Consider the following 16,874-nt stretch of genomic DNA (forward strand, 5'->3'; position numbering starts at 1 on the left):
GGAAAGATGCTTTTCTAATTGGAGGGCTGTGACCAGTGGTGTTTCACAGGGATCAGTGCTGGGACCTTTGCTCTTTGTAGTATATATAAATGATTTGGAGGAAAATGTAACTGGTCTGATTAGTAAGTTTGCAAACGACACAAAGGTTGGTGGAATTGCGGATAGCGATGAGGACTGTCAAGAGGATACAGCAGGATTTAGATTGTTTGGAGACTTGGGCGGAGAGATGGCAGATGGAGTTTAATCCGGACAAATGTGAGGTAATGCATTTTGGAAGGTCTAATGCAGGTAGGGAATATACAGTGAATGGTAGAACCCTCAAGAGTATTGAAAGTCAAAAAGATCTAGGAGTACAGGTCCACAGGTCATTGAAAGGGGCAACACAGGTGGAGAAGGTAGTCAAGAAGGCATACGGCATGCTTGCCTTCATTGGCCGGGGCATTGAGTATAAGAATTGGCAAGTCATGTTGCAGCTGTATAGAACCTTAGTTAGGCCACACTTGGAGTATAGTGTTCAATTCTGGTCGCCATACTACCAGAAGGATGTGGAGGCTTTAGAGAGGGTGCAGAAGAGATTTACCAGAATGCTGCCTGGTATGGAGGGCACTAGCTATGAGGAGCGGTTGAATAAACTTGGTTTGTTCTCACTGGAACGAAGGAGGTTGAGGGGAGACCTGATAGAGGTCTACAAAATTATGAGGGGCATAGACAGAGTGGATAGTCAGAGGCTTTTCCCCAGGGTAGAGGGGTCAATAACTAGGGGGCATAGGTTTAAGGTGAGAGGGGCAAGGTTTAGAGTAGATGTATGAGGCAAGTTTTTTACGCAGAGGGTAGTGGGTGCCTGGAACTCGCTACCGGAGGAGGTGGTGGAAGCAGGGACGATAGTGACATTAAAGGGGCATCTTGACAAATACATGAATAGGATGGGAATAGAGGGATACGGACCCAGGAAGTGTAGAAGATTGTAGTTTAGTCGGGCAGCATGGTCGGCACGGGCTTGGAGGGCCGAAGGGCCTGTTCCTGTGCTGTACATTTCTTTGTTCTTTGTTCTACTTTCGGCTGTACCGTGGGACGAGGCAGGGGTGCCCCCCCAACAGGGGGTGTTGTTTGCATTGGCGATCAAACCCATGGCCATGTCATTGAGGGAGTCTAGAAAATGGAGGGGGTGGTCCGAGGGGGAGAAGAGCATCGGGTGTCGCTTTATGCGGATCACCTGTTGCTGTATGTGGCGGATCCAGTGGAGGGGATGGTGGAGGTCATGCAGACTCTTAGGGAGTTTCGGGATTTTTCGGGCTATAAGCTCAATGTAGGGAAGAGTGAGCTTTTTGTTGTACAGGCAGGGGACCAAGAAAGGGGGATAGGCAATCTACCGCTGAGGAGGGCGGAGGGGAGCTTTCGGTACCTGGGGATCCAGATAGCCAGGAGTTGGGGGGCCCTACATAAACTGAATTTGACGAGGTTGGTGGAGCAGATGGAGGAGGACTTCAAAAGATGGGACATGTTACCGCTCTCGCTAGCGGGTAGAGTGCAGTCGGTCAAAATGGTGGTCCTTCCGAGGTTTCTGTTTGTGTTTCAGTGCCTTCCCATCGTGATCACCAAGGCCTTTTTTAAGAAAGTAGGCAGGAGTATTATGGGGTTTGTGTGGGCGAATAGGACCCCGAGGGTAAGGAGAGGGTTTCTGGAACGCAGTAGGGACCGAGGAGGGTTGGCGCTGCCGAACCTAGGGATCTACTACTGGGCAGCAAATGTGGCGATGATCCGCAAGTGGGTGATGGAGGGAGAGGGGGCGGCATGGAAGAGGGTGGAGATGGCGTCCTGTAAAGGAACGAGCCTGGGGCGCTGGTGACGGCACCCCTGCCGCTCTCGGCATCAAAGTATACCACGAGCCCGGTGGTGGCGGCAACGCTAAGGATCTGGGGCCAGTGGACACGGCACAGGAGTGCAATGGGAGCCTTGGTGTGGTCCCCGATCAGGGGTAACCACCAGTTTGTCCCGGGGAGGATGGACGGGGGGTTCCAGAGCTGGCATCGGGCGGAGATTAGAAGAATGGGGGACCTGTTCATTGATGGGATGTTTGTGAGCCTAAGGGCACTAGAGGAGAAGTTTGAGATACCCCCGGGAAATGCTTTTAGATACATGCAGGTGAGGGCGTTTGTGAGGCGGCAGGTGAGGGAGTTCCCGTTGCTCCCGGCACAGGAAATTCAAGACAGGGTGATCTCGGGTGTATGGGTCGAGGAGGGCAAGGTGTCGGCAATATACCAGGAGATGAAAGAAGAGGGGGAAGCATTGGTAGAGGAGCTGAAGGGTAAATGGGAGGAGCTGGGGGAGGAGATTGAGGAGGGGTTATGGGCTGATGCCCTAGGTAGGGTTAATTCCTCCTCATGTGCCAGGCTCAGCCTGATACAATTTAAGGTGGTTCACAGAGCGCACTTGACAGGGGCGAGGTTGCGTAGGTTCTTTGGGGCAGAGGACAGATGTGGAAGGTGCTCAGGGAGCCCGGCGAACCATGTCCATATGTTTTGGTCATGCCCGGCACTGGAGGGGTTCTGGAGAGGAGTGGCGGGAGCAATATCTCAGGTGGTGAAAGTCCGGGTCAAGCCAAACTGGGGGCTAGCAATATTTGTAGTAGTGGACGAGCCGGGAGTGCAGGAGGCGAAAGAGGCCGGTATTCTGGCCTTTGCGTCCCTAGTAGCCCGGCGAAGGATCTTGCTAATGTGGAAGGAGGCGAAGCCCCCCAGCGTGGAGGCCTGGATAAACGATATGGCTGGGTTCATTAAGCTCGAGAGGATAAAGTTTGCCTTGAGAGGGTCTGCGCAGGGGTTCTACAGGCAGTGGCAACCGTTCCTTGACTATCTCGCGGAGTGTTAGAGGAAGGTTGGTCAGCAGCAGCAGCAACCCGGGGGGGGGGGGGGGGGGGGATGTCCTGTGAAGGGGGTGGAGGGGGAAGGGGGGGTTGCCTAGGGTGTGTTTGAGCAAGAGACCACATGAAAGATTTGGGAAACAGGCACGTACGGGAGAGAGCCAGTGTACTTTTTATTTTGTTACGAGGGGGGGGGGGGGGTTTATTGTTTGTAAGTGTTAAAAAACTTTAATAAATATATATATATTTTTTAAAATGGTGCCACATGCTGCAGTGAAAGAAGTTGAACTGTATCACATTTTATGTCAAATTTAAACGGTTATGTAATGCACTTCTAATTAAGTTATTATTGGAAAGAACATTGGGGACGAACAGCAGCGTCCACGCTCACCAGATTAAGATTGTTCATCAGGTGAAGTGTGAAGATCAGTCCAAACATATGCAGCAAGTGTCAGCATGGAGGAGGAGGAACAAACGGGAAAAGTACAACCATAGAATAGAATTCCTACAGTGCAGGAGGTGGCCATTTGGCCCATCGAGTCTGCACCAACCCGCTGAAAGAGAATCCTACTTAGACCCACTCCCCCACCGTAACCCCACCTAACCTGCACACTACTTGCTAATTTTTGTTATTATTATAATCTTTATTATTGTCACAAGTAGGCTTACATTAACACCGCAATGAAGTTACTGTGAAAAGCCCCTGGTCGCCACATTCCGGCGCCTGTTCTCACAGAGGGCGAATTCAGAATGTCCAATTCACCCAACAAGCACGTCTTTCGGGACTTGTGGGAGGAAATCGGAGCACCCGGAGGAAACCCACGCAGAAACGGGGAGAACACACAGACAGTGACCCAAGCCGGGAATCGAACCTGGAACCCTGGTGCAGTGAAGCAACAGTGCTAACCACTATGCTACCGTGCCGCCCACATCACGGCCAATCCACCGAACGGCGCCGAGGTCCCAGGTTCGATCCCAGCTCTGGGTCACTGTCCGTGTGGAGCTTGCACATTCTCCCCGTGTTTGCGTGGGTTTCGCCCCCACAACCCAAAGATGTGCAGGGTAGGTGGATTGGCCACGAAAAATTGCCTCTTAATTGGAAAAAATTAATTGGGTCCTCGAAATTTATTTTAAAAAAGAAAGTGCAAACTCCACAAAGACAGGCACCCAAGGGGTCCCTGGCGCTGTGAGGCAGCAGCGCTAACCGCTGTGCCATCCTGCTACCCTTGCGAGCACCTCCCTTGCAAACAAACTGCCTTTTAATTTTGCTGGTGCAGCATTGAGGGCGTAAAGTTTACAACGCCGGAAAATGGTGGTACTGTCCTCCCGTTATTAATTAACACCATGGTTGGGAAACGGCTGCTTCATCTACGTCCGAATACTGGCTGCTTGTCGAGGGGTGCCTCCCCCTCCCTCAGGTACAGATGCTGCAAACGGAGTAAAATGAAATATGTAGCACGTTCGACCCAGTTTACACGCTGGCTGTGTATTTAAACCGTGCGACTGCACTAAATACACGTATTAATCAACACATACGGGAGGCGCGGGCACGTGGCTGGCCTAGAAAAGGAGATGGCTAGTCGGCAGGGGGGGGAAGTAGCCCCCCAATCCGGCTGATAACTTGGAATGTGAGGGGCCTGAACGGGCCGGTCAAGAGGGCCCGGGTGTTCGCGCACTTAAAGGGACTGAAGGCAGACGTGGTTATGCTCCAGGAGACACATCTGAAGGTGGCAGATCAGGTTAGGCTGAGAAAGGGATGGGTAGGGCAGGTCTTTCATTCAGGGCTGGATGCGAAGAACAGAGGGTTTCAATACTGGTGGGGAAGCGGGTGTCGTTCGAGGCAATGAACATTGTAATGGATAATGGAGGTCGATATGTGATGGTGAATGGTAGGTTGCAGGGGGTGCGGGTGGTACTGGTGAACGTATATGCCCTGAATTGGGATGATGCCGGATTTATGAAACGCATGCTGGGTCGGATTCCGGATCCGGGGGGGGGGGGGGGGGGGGGGGGTCTCGGACCACGCCCCGCATTGAGTGGAGCTGCAGTTGGGGGAGGAGATGGACCAGCGCCCGCTGTGGCGCCTTGATGTGAGACTATTGGCGGATGAGGAGGTGTGTGGGCGGGTGCGGGGTTGCCATTGAAAGATATTTGGAGGCCAACGACAAAGGGGAGGTGCAGGTGGGGGTAGTCTGGGAGGCGCTGAAGGCGGTGGTCAGGGGAGAGCTATCTCCATTAGGGCCCACAGGGAGAAGAGAGAGGGGAGGGAGAGGTTGGTGGGGGAGATTCTAAGGGTAGACAGGAGGTATGCAGAGGCCCCCCTGAGGAGGGGCTACTCAGGGAGCGACAGAACCTCCAGACGGAGTTCGACCTGTTGACCACAGGGAAAGTAGAAGCACAGTGGAGGAAAGCGCAGGGGGCGACGTACGAGTATGGGGAGAAGGCAAGTCGGATGCTGGCACATCAGCTTCGTAAGAGAGAGGCAGCGAGGGAGATTGGTGGAGTTAAGGATAGAGGGGGGAATACGGTGCAGTGAGAATAAATGAGGTATTTAGGGATTTCTATGGGGATCTGTACAGGTCTGAGCCCTCAGCGGGGAGGAGGGGATGCGACGATTCTTATGTCAGATGAGGTTCCCGAGGGTGGAGGAGGAGGAGGTGGCTGGTTTGGGGGCGCCGATTGGGCTGGGGGAGCTGGTTAAAGGATTGGGGAGCATGCAGGCGGGGAAGGCCCCGGGGCCGGATGGGTTCCCGGCTGAATTCTACAGGAAATACGTGGACCTGCTGGGCCCGTTGCTAGTGAGGACTTTCAATAAGGCGAGGGAGGGGGGGGACCTTGCCCCCGACAATGTCTAGGACGCTGATTTCTTTGATCCTGAAGCGGGACAAGGATCCACTGCAATGTGGGTCGTATAGACCGATCTCGCTCCTCAATGTTGATGCAAAGTTGCTGGCAAAGGTGCTGGCTACGAGAATTGAGGACTGTGTCCCGGGGGTGATTCATGAGGACCAGACGGTGTTTGTGAAGGGTAGGCAATTAAATACAAATGTGCGGAGGCTCCTCAATGTGATTATGATGCCCCCAGTGGAGGGGGAAGCGGAGGTAGTGGCAGCTATGGACGCGGAGAAGGCCTTTGACCGGGTGGAGTGGGAGTATCTTTGGGGAGTGTTGCGGAGGTTTGGGTTCAGGGAGGGGTTCATCAGCTGGGTCAGGCTGCTAGAAAGAGCCCCGGTGGAGAGTGTGGCTACGAATCGGCGGAGGTCTGAGTACTTTCGGCTGTACCGGGGGACGAGGCAGTGGTGCCCCCTGTCCCACTTTTGCGCTGGCAATTGAGCCTCTGGCCATGGCACTGAGGGAGTGCAGGAAATGGAGGGGACTGGTCGGGGGGGGGGGGGGGGGGGGGGGGGGGGAGAGAGGACACCGGGTGTCGTTGTATGCTGACGACCCGTTGCTGTATGTGGCAGATCCAGTGGAGGGGATGGCGGAGGTCATGCGGATCCTAAGGGAGTTTGGGGACTTTTCGGGGTATAAACTCAACGTAGGGAAGAGTGAGCACTTTGTGGTGCATTCAGGGGACCAGGGAAGGGGGATAGACGAGCTACCACTGAAGAGGGCGGAAAGGAGCTTTCGGTACCTAGGGATCCAAGTAGCTAGGAGTTGGGGGGCCCTGCACAAGCTCAATTTGACGCGGTTGGTGGAGCAGATGGAGGAGGATTTTAAAAGATGGGATATGCTGCCACTCTCACTAGCGGGTAGGGTGCAGTCAGTCAAAATGACGGTCCTCCCGAGGTTTCTCTTTGTGTTCCAGTGCCTTCCCATTATGATTCCCAAGGCCTTTTTCAAACGGGTAAGTAGGAGCATCATGGGTTTTGTGTGGGCGAATAAGACCCCGAGGGTGAAGAGTGTGTTTCTGGAGCGTGGCAGGGACAGGGGGGTGGGCTGGCGCTGCCGAATTTGTGCGGCTATTATTGGGCAGCCAATATGGCGATGATCCGTAAGTGGGTAATGGAGGGAGAGGGGGCGGAGTGGAAGAGGTTAGAGATGGCGTCCTGTGTGGGCATGAACCTGAGGGCGCAGGTGATGGCACCGCTGCCGCTCTCGCCGACAAGGTACACCACAAGTCCGGTGGTGGCGGCGACATTGAAGATCTGGGGGCAGTGGAGGCGACACAGGGGCGAGGTGGGAGCCTCGGTTTGGTCCCCGATTCGGGAGAATCATCGGTTCGTCCCGGGAAGGATGGATGGGGGGGGGTTTCGGAGCTGGCATCGGGCAGGGATTAGAAGAATGGGGGACCTGTTCATCGATGGGACGTTTGCGAGCCTAGGGGCGCTGGAGGAGAAGTTTGGGCTACCCCCAGGAAACGCTTTCAGGTACATGCAAGTGAGGGCGTTTGTGAGGGAATTCCCACTGCTCCCGGCACAGGGGATTCAGGACAGGGTGATTCCGGGTGTATGGGTTGGAGAAGGCAAAGTTTTGGCGCTTTACCAGGAGCTGAAGGAAGAGGAGGAGGCTTCGGTGGAGGAGTTAAAGGGCAAGTGGGAGGAGGAGCTGGGGGAGGAGATAGATGAGGGTCTGTGGGCTGATGCCCTGAGAAGGGTTAATTCTTCCTCCTCTTGCGCCAGGCTCAGCCTAATACATTTCAAAGTTACTCACAGAGCGCATATGACAGGGGCGAGGTTGAGTAGGTTCTTTGGGGTGGAGGACAGATGTGTGAGGTGCTCGGGAAGCCCGGCAAATCACGTCCATATGTTCTGGTCATGCCCGGCACTGGATGGGTTTTGGAGGGGTTTTGCGAGGACTATGTCCAAGGTGGTGAACGCCCGGGTCAAGCCGAGCTGGGTGTTGGCATTATTTGGGGCATCGGATGAGCCGGGAGTGCAGGAGGCGAAAGAGGCCGGTATTCTGGCCTTTGCGTCCCTGGTAGCCCGGCGGAGGATTTTGCTATTATGGAAAGATGCGATGCCCCCTAGTGTGGAAGCTTGGATCAATGAAATGGCAGGGTTCATCAAGCTGGAGAGGATAAAGTTTGCCTTGCGAGGGTCTGTGCAAGGGTTCCTCAGGCGGTGGCAACCGTTTCTAGACTATCCCGCGGAGCGTTAGGAGGAGGTCAGCAGCAGCAGCAGCCCATGGGCGGGGGTGGGGGTTCTTTTGCGGGGGGGGGTTTGGGTGGGTGGGGGGGGGTTCCCTATTGGTGCTTTTAAATGACATATGGGGGGGGTTATTGTATACGGGGGAAATCCAATGTATAATTTTTGATTGTTTTGTTATTGTTTCTTTCTTTTTGTTGGGGGGGGGGGGTTGTTGAAAAATTTGAATGAATATATATATTTTTTAAAAATGAATCAACGCATACATGTGTAACAGCTTCATAAAATGTGAAAATATTTTGCAAACCCAGTTTAAAAATGTCACGTTTTCTTTGAAAGAAAGTGTCACCGGATGACAAAAGACCAGAATTAAAAGACCTGCATTTATATAGCGCCTTTGGCAACCATTGGCCGGCCCAAACTGCTCTGCAGCCAAGGAAGAATTTCTGAGATGTGGTCACTGTTGTAATGTAGGAAACGCAGCAACCAGTTTGCACACAGCAAGCTCCCACAAATAGCAATAACGATCAGAGCATGTCTTTTGAGATGGCGATTGAGGGCCAGGACACAGTTAGACTGGATTATGAAAACGCCCACTGTCTAACAGCCCGTCAGTGCTCCCTGCCCAGTAAGTGTCACAGGGAGGCAGGGGATTCTGACCTTTCTGATGCCAGATCCTAGTTATAATGGGTTGCAGCAAACTAAACTGGGGTGACGCAGCCCCAGCATATTGCTCAGGTCACCAACTAGTTAAGTGCTACACTGTGCCACTGCTGCTATCACAGGGGTACTGTTGGCGGCTAAGAGATCGAAGAAACTGATGATAATGGAGCAATTGTGATCTTTCAGCACCCTCAGTTACGACACTATAACAACATGCATCCATATAGCACCTTTAACCTAGTGGTGTCCGTCGCTCAATTGGTAGCAAGATTCTGCGTACAAATCCCACTCCAGGCCTTGAGCACAAAAATCTAGGCTGACAATTCAGGCAGTGCTGGACTGACAACGGTGCTGTCTTTCGGATGCCACATCCAACAGAGGCCCCAGCTGTCTGCTCGAGTGGATGTCAAATCCCCCATCAAAACCCCATCAGAAGCTTGCATTTTCCGGAAAGTAGGAATTCTGATCCCTTCAAAAACTGGAATGCACACTGACAACTAGCTCAAAGTCTCCCACAAACAGGACGTTGCACCTCCAGCTCGGAAACCCATAAGCGCAGCCCAAACATTTTGATGTTCTACCCGAACATGTGGTGGGATTGGAGGGCACACACACACAGCAGAGGTGGCAGCCGTGCATGGAGCCAGGGTTTCACTGTGCCGTGTACTGTCTCCAGTCTCTCGCGCACTCTTATCTGTTCCTCACTGTTGAATACATTTTATTTTTGTTTAAATTGTGACCACTGACAACATCAAGGTGACTTGACTCAGCTCAATGGAACAAACAGAATGTTAACATTAATCATAGCCCAATGTTTTTCTCCCCAAGAATCAGATTCTTGGACTTGCGTCCTGGAGATACTAACTTATTTTAGTGATCCCATGGCCACTATTTCAAAGAGGAGCTTTGGGGGGGGGGGGGGGGGGGGGGGATCCTGGCCAATATTTATCCCTCAAACATCATTTTGAGGGGCTGGTTTAGCACAGTGGGCTAAACAGCTGGCTTCAAAAGCAGAACCAGGCCAGCAGCGTGGGTTCAATTCCCGTACCAGCCTCCCTGAACAGGAGTCTGAATGTGGCGACTAGGGGCTTTTCACAGTAACTTCATTTGAAGCCTACTTGTGACAATTGGCGATTTTCATTTTCATCACTAAAAGAGATTATCTGGTTACAAGCTCATTCACACATTGCTGTTTGTGTGAGCTTGCTGTGCACACACTGGCTGTCGCCCGGCCCTGGGTGACTGTCTGTGTGGAGCTTGGTGGATTGGCCATGCTAAATTGCCCCTCATGGTCCAAAGCTGAGGTGGGGTTATAGGGATAGGGTGGGAAAGGTAGTGCCTTGGTAGGGTGCTCTTTCAGCTGGTTGGTCCAGACATGATGGGCCGAATGGCCTCCTTCTGCAACACAGGGATTCTATGATTACAACACGGACTACACTTCAAAACTACTTAATTGATTGCAAAGTCCAGGGGTCATGAAAGGTGCTATATGAATGCAAGTTCTCCTTTCAACGTGGTACAATGTCCCAGGACACCTCTCAACAGCGTTATTGGACAATGTGACACCAATGCAATTGAGAAGCTATTAGGACAGGTGCAAGAGGTTCTCAGAAGCGCCTGAAAGGTGGAAAGAGAGGTGGAAGTGCTTTAGGGAGTGAATCCTAGGACTCAGGGCCCAGGCAGCTGAAAGCACAGTTGGCAAGCGTGGAGTGATAGAAATTGGGGGTGTTCAAGATGTCACAAGTATAGAAAACGCAGAGATCACAGCGGGTTGTGAGACATTGCTTCACCCAAAGAGTGGTGTTTATTACCACAGGAAGTAGTTGATGCTAAATCTTTGAATATACTCAAGAGGCGGTTAGATATGGCACTTGGGGAGAGTGGGATCAAAGGCTATGGGGAGAAAGCAGGATTAGGCTATTGAGTTGGATGATCAGCCATGATCGTGATAAATGATGGAGCAGGCTCGAAGGGCCAAAAGACCTCTTCCTGCTCCTATCTTCTATGCATCTATGTGTCTATGTTGCAGGGGCAGAAAATGGACTTGGAGGGATCAAAAACATGGGAGGGACATTGGGGCATTGCCGAACCGGGAGTCAACATAGGTCAACAAGCACAGGAGTGATGAGGGAGATGGTTATGGCAGAGGTAGCAGAGTCTTGAACAACCTCAAGTTTGCTGAGGGTGCGAGCTGGGAGGGCCGGAATTGTCGATCTGGGAGTAACAAAGGCACGAAGGAGGGTTCCAGCAGGAGAGACACCGAGGCTGAGCTGGAGACAGGCAATGTTATGGAGGTGATAGTCGGCAGTCTTGGTGATTTTGGGGGGGGGCATAGGCCGTTGGAATCTCAACTCGGGGTCATATAGTGAACAGTCACATTGATTTCAGTCTGAAAACACCCTTTCCCCTTTCAGAGACTAATGAATTGGGCATTTTCGGTTGGTTTACATCCAATTATCTATGTGCCCTGCGGTTTTTAATCTACGCCAATGTAGTCTGGCCTCACAAAGCAAGAGCGAGCACTGAGGGTCTCGGAAGCCATCAAACACCACGGAACCATATCCCATCAGAAACTGACATTTTCCAGAAAGCGGGGATTCTGATCGCTATAGAAGCTGGAATGCACACTGGCAACTAGCTCAGCGCCTCCCACAAACATGGCGTTGCACTTCCCTCTCGGAAATCCATTAATGCAGCCCAAACATTTTGATATCCTATCCAAGCAGACAGTGGGATGGAGGGGGCAGTGGAGGCACGAGAGAGGTGGCAACAGTGCTTGAAGCCAGGGTTCCACTGTTTCACTGCGCAATGTACTGTCTCTCGCGCACTCTTATCTGTTACTCACTGTTGAATAAATTTTATTTTTGTTTAAATTGTGACCACTGACAACATCAAGGTGACTTGACTCAGCTCAATGGAACAAACAGAATGTTAACATTAACGATGGCCCAATGTTTTTCTCCCCAAGAATCAGATGGGGGGGCACAATCAGTATTTAAAATCGCTCAAGAAAACTTAATCAAATTGTCCAATTGATGAAGACAGGGAAATGGAAGAAAACAGCACGCACGTACACTCCCCTTACTCCCTACCTTTATCCTGCAGACACTATCTTCTATATTCTAGTGCACAGAAACAAGGTCACCACCCCCCCCCCCCCCCCCCCAAACCCAGCATCTCGCCCAAGACTTTGCTTTCAACTCACTAGGCAGGCTATTTGACTTCAGTGGGCTTCACAGTTAAGCTCATTCACGTCCTCTTGTGGTTTGGGGGAATTTCACAGGCACGCCAGAATAGGGAGACTGCTCAAGTGCAAGATAAAACACAAAAACTGCCCATTTCTGGGCCGTAACATTCGCAAAACACCATGCAGACCTTTCCAGCAAGGAACGCAAATGGATTGCTCATTTTCTTAGACCAGGGGCATTGTGGCAGCCCGTTTGCCAGTCTGTCTTAGAGCAGGTGACTCAGGATGGGCCAATTTATGCCAAATGAAGCTTGAACCATCCTAACATTTTAATGTATTTAATCCGGTGGAGAGTCAGAGACATGCAATAGCAAAATAACATATTTCTGGCATTTACCATGTCTCCAGGGGTCTTTCGGCTCCACTGCTCCAGAGACGATGGCCTCGTCCGAGGGAAAGGTTACCCGCTTCACGCCTTGCTTTATCCGGCTATCCAGCGAAGGCGAGGTGGACTCGCTGGCCTGGTCCGGTGGGGAGAGGGTCAACGCGAGGGGATGGGTCATGTCCTGCGCGAGGGGGGAGAGCAAATCCAGACGTATCCGAGGGGAGGCAGAATGCTCAGAGAAACTGTCACATGCTGAGGTGGGCATCTGCAGCCTGGCAGTGCCCACTGCCGTGGGTAATGGCCCGTCACAGTCCGATTCCGTGGCACTGCACCCCTCCTCCAGCTGCTGGTCTGCAGAGCTCTCCACTTCCAAAATCAATTTGAAAGGTGCTCCCCCTTGGTTGATGCCTTGCTCCCCGGTGGCCTGGCCAGTCCTGTCGGTATCCGTCTGCTGCACCACAGTCAGATTCTCGCTTTGGCAGCTGCTCTCACTGTCCACCTCCTTGCTGCTTGTGTTTTGTTCTCGTTTCTGCATTGCTTCAATTTTCACTTCCTGCAGCCTTGCCTCTGTTGACACACACTGTGTGAATTTATCTCTCATCTGTACTGCAGACATGGTCTGCCCACTCTCCGCTTCTTCCACCGTCTCGGTCTCAAGGCAGCTTTCCTCCACTGTGCATTCCTCCTCCTGGCAACTGACCCCGGGCACTTGGAGCTCCTGCCTTATTCCCTCTTCTTTCCCCCTTTCCGCAGTTTCCTCTGTCAGCACATCCTTGCCTCCGTCACTGTCGTTCCCTTGTTCTTGCTGGATTTCTCCCTTTGATCCGCTCTCTAGCTCCTGTGTGGATGCACCGATTTTAGCGACACACTCCCCATCCTCTGGTGCCAGCCCGTTTCGAACAACCTGAAACCGGCTTCCTCTCTCAGCCGCCGGCACCTGCACTCTCTCCTGCCTCCTCTCTTCTTCGGGATCTCCTCTCGACTCGGTTTCTAACAGGCAATCGCCAGTTTCACCTTTCACATCTTTCCCACTGTGAACATGAACAATCTCTTCCTCAGTTTCGAGTGCTCCCGGCCAGCTGTTAACCATTATCCCAGTCCAGTTATCGATTATCTCCACTTCTCTCTGACACGGGTCATCTCCACTGCATGGGCTGTTCTTGCCACCCTCTTCTGGGGTAACATTTTCCTGAATGCGGAGGTTGTCCTCTCCCAGGTTAGTACTATTCCCCCCGTGGCAGAGTTGTTCTCCCCCAAGAGAGGCACCGCTCTCACTCAGAGGGTTAGCATCCCGATAGCAGCCCACTCCCTGGTCTGCATTATTCTCTAGCTGGTGGAGCTGGTCTCTGCACAGAGGGGTATCCCTAACCTCCACCACTCCCAGAGTATCACCTCCTGGGGTATTATCACTTTGAATGTGACAGTAGCCCCCTCCCAGGTCAGTATTCACTAGCTGGTCTCCATTGAGAGGGACTTCCATCTCCCTTAGGGTATTATCCTGACTATGACAATAATTCACTGTCAGGTCAGTAATATTCTCGTTCTGCTCTCTAACATCAGTATTGTCAGACTGTCCATGGTTAAAGTCTTTGTGGGGCTGGGGAGCAGCCTGTCTCAGAGTATTATTACCCTGACTCTGGCAATAACCCCCTCTCAGGTCAGTATTAATATTTTGCTGCTCTCCCAGGTTAGTATTATTACTCTGACTGTGGTTAAAGACTCCCTGCAGCTGGAAATCAACCTGTCCCAGGGAATTACCACTCTGACTATGGCAGTAAGTCACTCCCAAGTTAGTGTTATTGCTCTGACTGTAGTCAAAGCCTCTCTGGAGATGGATATTAGCCTGTCGTAGGGTATTTATACTCTGATTACCACAGTAATTCTCTCCTAGGTCAATATTATTCTTTTGATGCTCTCCAAGGTTAGTATTATTACACTGACTGTGGTTAAGGCTTCTCTGGAGCTGGAAATCAGCCTGCTCCAGGAATCTTTCTCCCTGACTAAGGCAGTAGCTCACTCCCAGCTCAGTACTGCTCTCCAGCTGCTCTGACAGGTTATTATTCTCGAGCCGTCCTCCCCCTCCTGGGCTGTTGCCCACTTCCATCCCACCGTGGAGCTCGGGATGGGGGGGGGGCGGTTAAAGCTTGTTTTCCTACTGACTGGGGAAGGGGTTAAACACTGTTCCCCCCCCGTCTGTCAGGGGGGGTGTTTAAACCCCGTCTGGGGGGAACCCTGACCCCCCCTGTCTGGGGGGGGGGGGGGGGGGGAAAGAGAGATTTAAACCCTGTCCCTTGTTGGACTGGGGGGGGGGGGGGGGAGAGGGAATTTAAGCCCTGTCTGGGGGGGGGTTAAACCCTGCCCTCCTTTGTTGGGGGGGGGGGTTAAACCCTGTCTTGGGGGGGGGGGGGTTAAACCCTGTCTGGGGGGGGGGGTTAAACCCTGTTGGGGGGGGGGGGGGGTTAAACCCTGTTGGGGGGGGGGTTAAACCCTGTCTGGGGGGGGGGGGGTTAAACCCTGTCTGCGGGGGGGGGGGGGTTTAAACCCTGTCTGGGGGGGGGGGGGGGTATTTAAAGCCTATCACCCTGTCTATCTAGGATTGGGGGGGGGGGGTATTTCATTTCAATCCTGGCCCCCTGCCTCCTCCTGGCCCCTCCCGCTGCCCCCGGGGCTGTCGAGTGATGTCCTGCCGGGCCGGGCTTCCCGCTCCCGCTCCGCCGCCGCCTGGGAGAGTCTAATGGAGGCGATTGTTGTGCTGCTGCCCGGGCGGCGTGGGGGGGGGGGGGGGGGGGGGGGGAGATTGCGCGCCGCGGCTCCGGGCCGCACATTCGCCACCGCCGCTTGGGGAGGGAGGGGGACCCAACCCCTCCCCGGCCATCAGACAATCGCCATTAATCCCGCTGATTTTTTTCCCCATGGCTACTGGGTTTAAATCCGCCCCCCCCCCATTCCCAGCGGGAATCCAGGTCTTGGGCTCTGGCGAATCTGCCGCCCGCGCAACCGCCTCGCTTTCCGCTCCCGCCCGCCGCCATTTTGGAAAGTCAGGTAAACACAGACGCCCGTTACCAACCCCTCCCGGAGCGCCCGGGAGCCTCCCGGGGGCTCCCCAGGTGCCTCTCTCGCTCTCTCACACACACACACACATCCTGCCTCTTCACTCTCATCAAGGATCCTCCCAGCTTCACTTTTACAAAGGAAGATGTGCTGCTTTCCACCCCCTCACCCCACAAGTTTTACTCCTTCAACTCTGAGTGGCAACCCAGACCACAGGTGAGGGAGAATTGCGGGGTCGTAGGGAGGTGGATTTTCTTTCTCAGGGGAGATGGCAGGAGGGGAGCGCAAATGCCAGCGTGCACCGGCTGGGCTGAATGGCCTGGGATGAGTGGAGGGCAAACGCCAGCACGAACCGGGTGGGCCGAATGGCCTTGGAGGAGTGGAGGGCAAACGCCAGCACAGACCGGGTGGGCCGAATGGCCTGGGAGGACCCAGGTGCATACGCCAGCATGGACCGGGTGGGCCGAATGGCCTGTTTCTCCGAGTTACGGGGTTAGGGTGGAGATGTGGGCTTAAGTAGGGTTCTCTTTCCAAGGGCCGGTGCAGACTCGATGGGTCGAATGGTCTCCTACACTGTAAATTCTAGATTCTCAGCATATCGTACGGTGCAGTAACACAGTGGTTATCACAGTTGCTTCACAGCTCCAGGGTCGCAGGTTCGATTCCCAGGTTCGATTCCCGGCTTGGGTCACTGTCTGTGCGGAGTCTGCACGTTCTCCCCGTGTCTGCGTGGGTTTCCTCAGGGCGCTACGGTTTGCAAAGGGCCAAATTGTCGTCTCCTGCTCCTGAGCTCCAAGGGGGCAGCAGTTATGAAGTTAATTTGGTGTCCCAGTGCCTCTGGATTGACAAAACCTAATCATCCAGGATTTCCTCTGCTGATTTTGTTGCTCTATTAATAATGTTGGTGAACCACAAGCCTTCCCTTATATCGATCAAATGACCACACAACCAGTTAGTTAGTTCAAAAAATGGTTTATTTACATACACAAGGGTTATGACATGCAAACACAATATCTACTACGAGTTAAACTACACCTATCAGCGACAATAACCTATACTTAACTTCAGGGCGACCGGCACTGTGCAAATGGATAAGGCCTTTATCTGGATTTCACTTGGCTGGTTCGAAGAAAGTGGCTCTGTCTCTGCTGGGCTCATCCATCAGGTAGCGATCGTTGGTCTTGAACGTGGCTGTTCCTGCTGCAATTGGGTTGGCACAGACCGGATCCAAAAGAGACAGAACTTATGGCTGTGCTCTCTTTTATCCTCTGGGATTTCGCGCTCTTTCGACCCAATAGTTCGACAGGGCTCTGATCACTGTCTTCGATTTCGACCAATAAAGGGGCGGGTGCCTTGGTATCTGGGCGGGTCCTTAGCGGTCATTGACCTTGGCAGTTGGGCTTTCTGAGTAAAGGGAGTGGCGCCGATCAGTCTGTGGCTGTACCGGTTGCGTGATTGGAGTTCTATAGTCCTGGAAAAATGGGCCATTGAAATGCAAACGAGCGGGGGTTTCAATCAGGCCTGGTTACCTGTGCTTCAGATACACATAGGCTCTATATCTGTCTGAGTCCTAGGTTGGCCATAATTCCCATGATCCTTTGCAGGTGGTCATCTTAGATGGCTACAATTTACTCTGCAGTA

The 16,874-nt window shown here is 52.9% G+C and overlaps 1 protein-coding gene across 1 annotated transcript in view; it reads right to left on the bottom strand.

The window, feature by feature from the left end:
• The window catches only part of ppp1r37 (protein phosphatase 1, regulatory subunit 37), a 65,723-nt gene extending 51,298 nt beyond the window's left edge, over positions 1 to 14,425 (bottom strand). Inside the window, exon 1 of the mRNA XM_072490063.1 lies at positions 12,195 to 14,425. Within this exon, the coding sequence (XP_072346164.1) occupies positions 12,195 to 14,286 (2,092 nt within the window). The 5' untranslated portion in view covers positions 14,287 to 14,425. The remainder of the gene's footprint in view (positions 1 to 12,194) is intronic.
• Between the last annotated feature and the right edge of the window lie 2,449 nt (positions 14,426 to 16,874).

Source organism: Scyliorhinus torazame, chromosome 25 (genome assembly GCF_047496885.1).
Source record: "Scyliorhinus torazame isolate Kashiwa2021f chromosome 25, sScyTor2.1, whole genome shotgun sequence".
Classification (NCBI taxonomy): domain Eukaryota; kingdom Metazoa; phylum Chordata; class Chondrichthyes; order Carcharhiniformes; family Scyliorhinidae; genus Scyliorhinus; species Scyliorhinus torazame.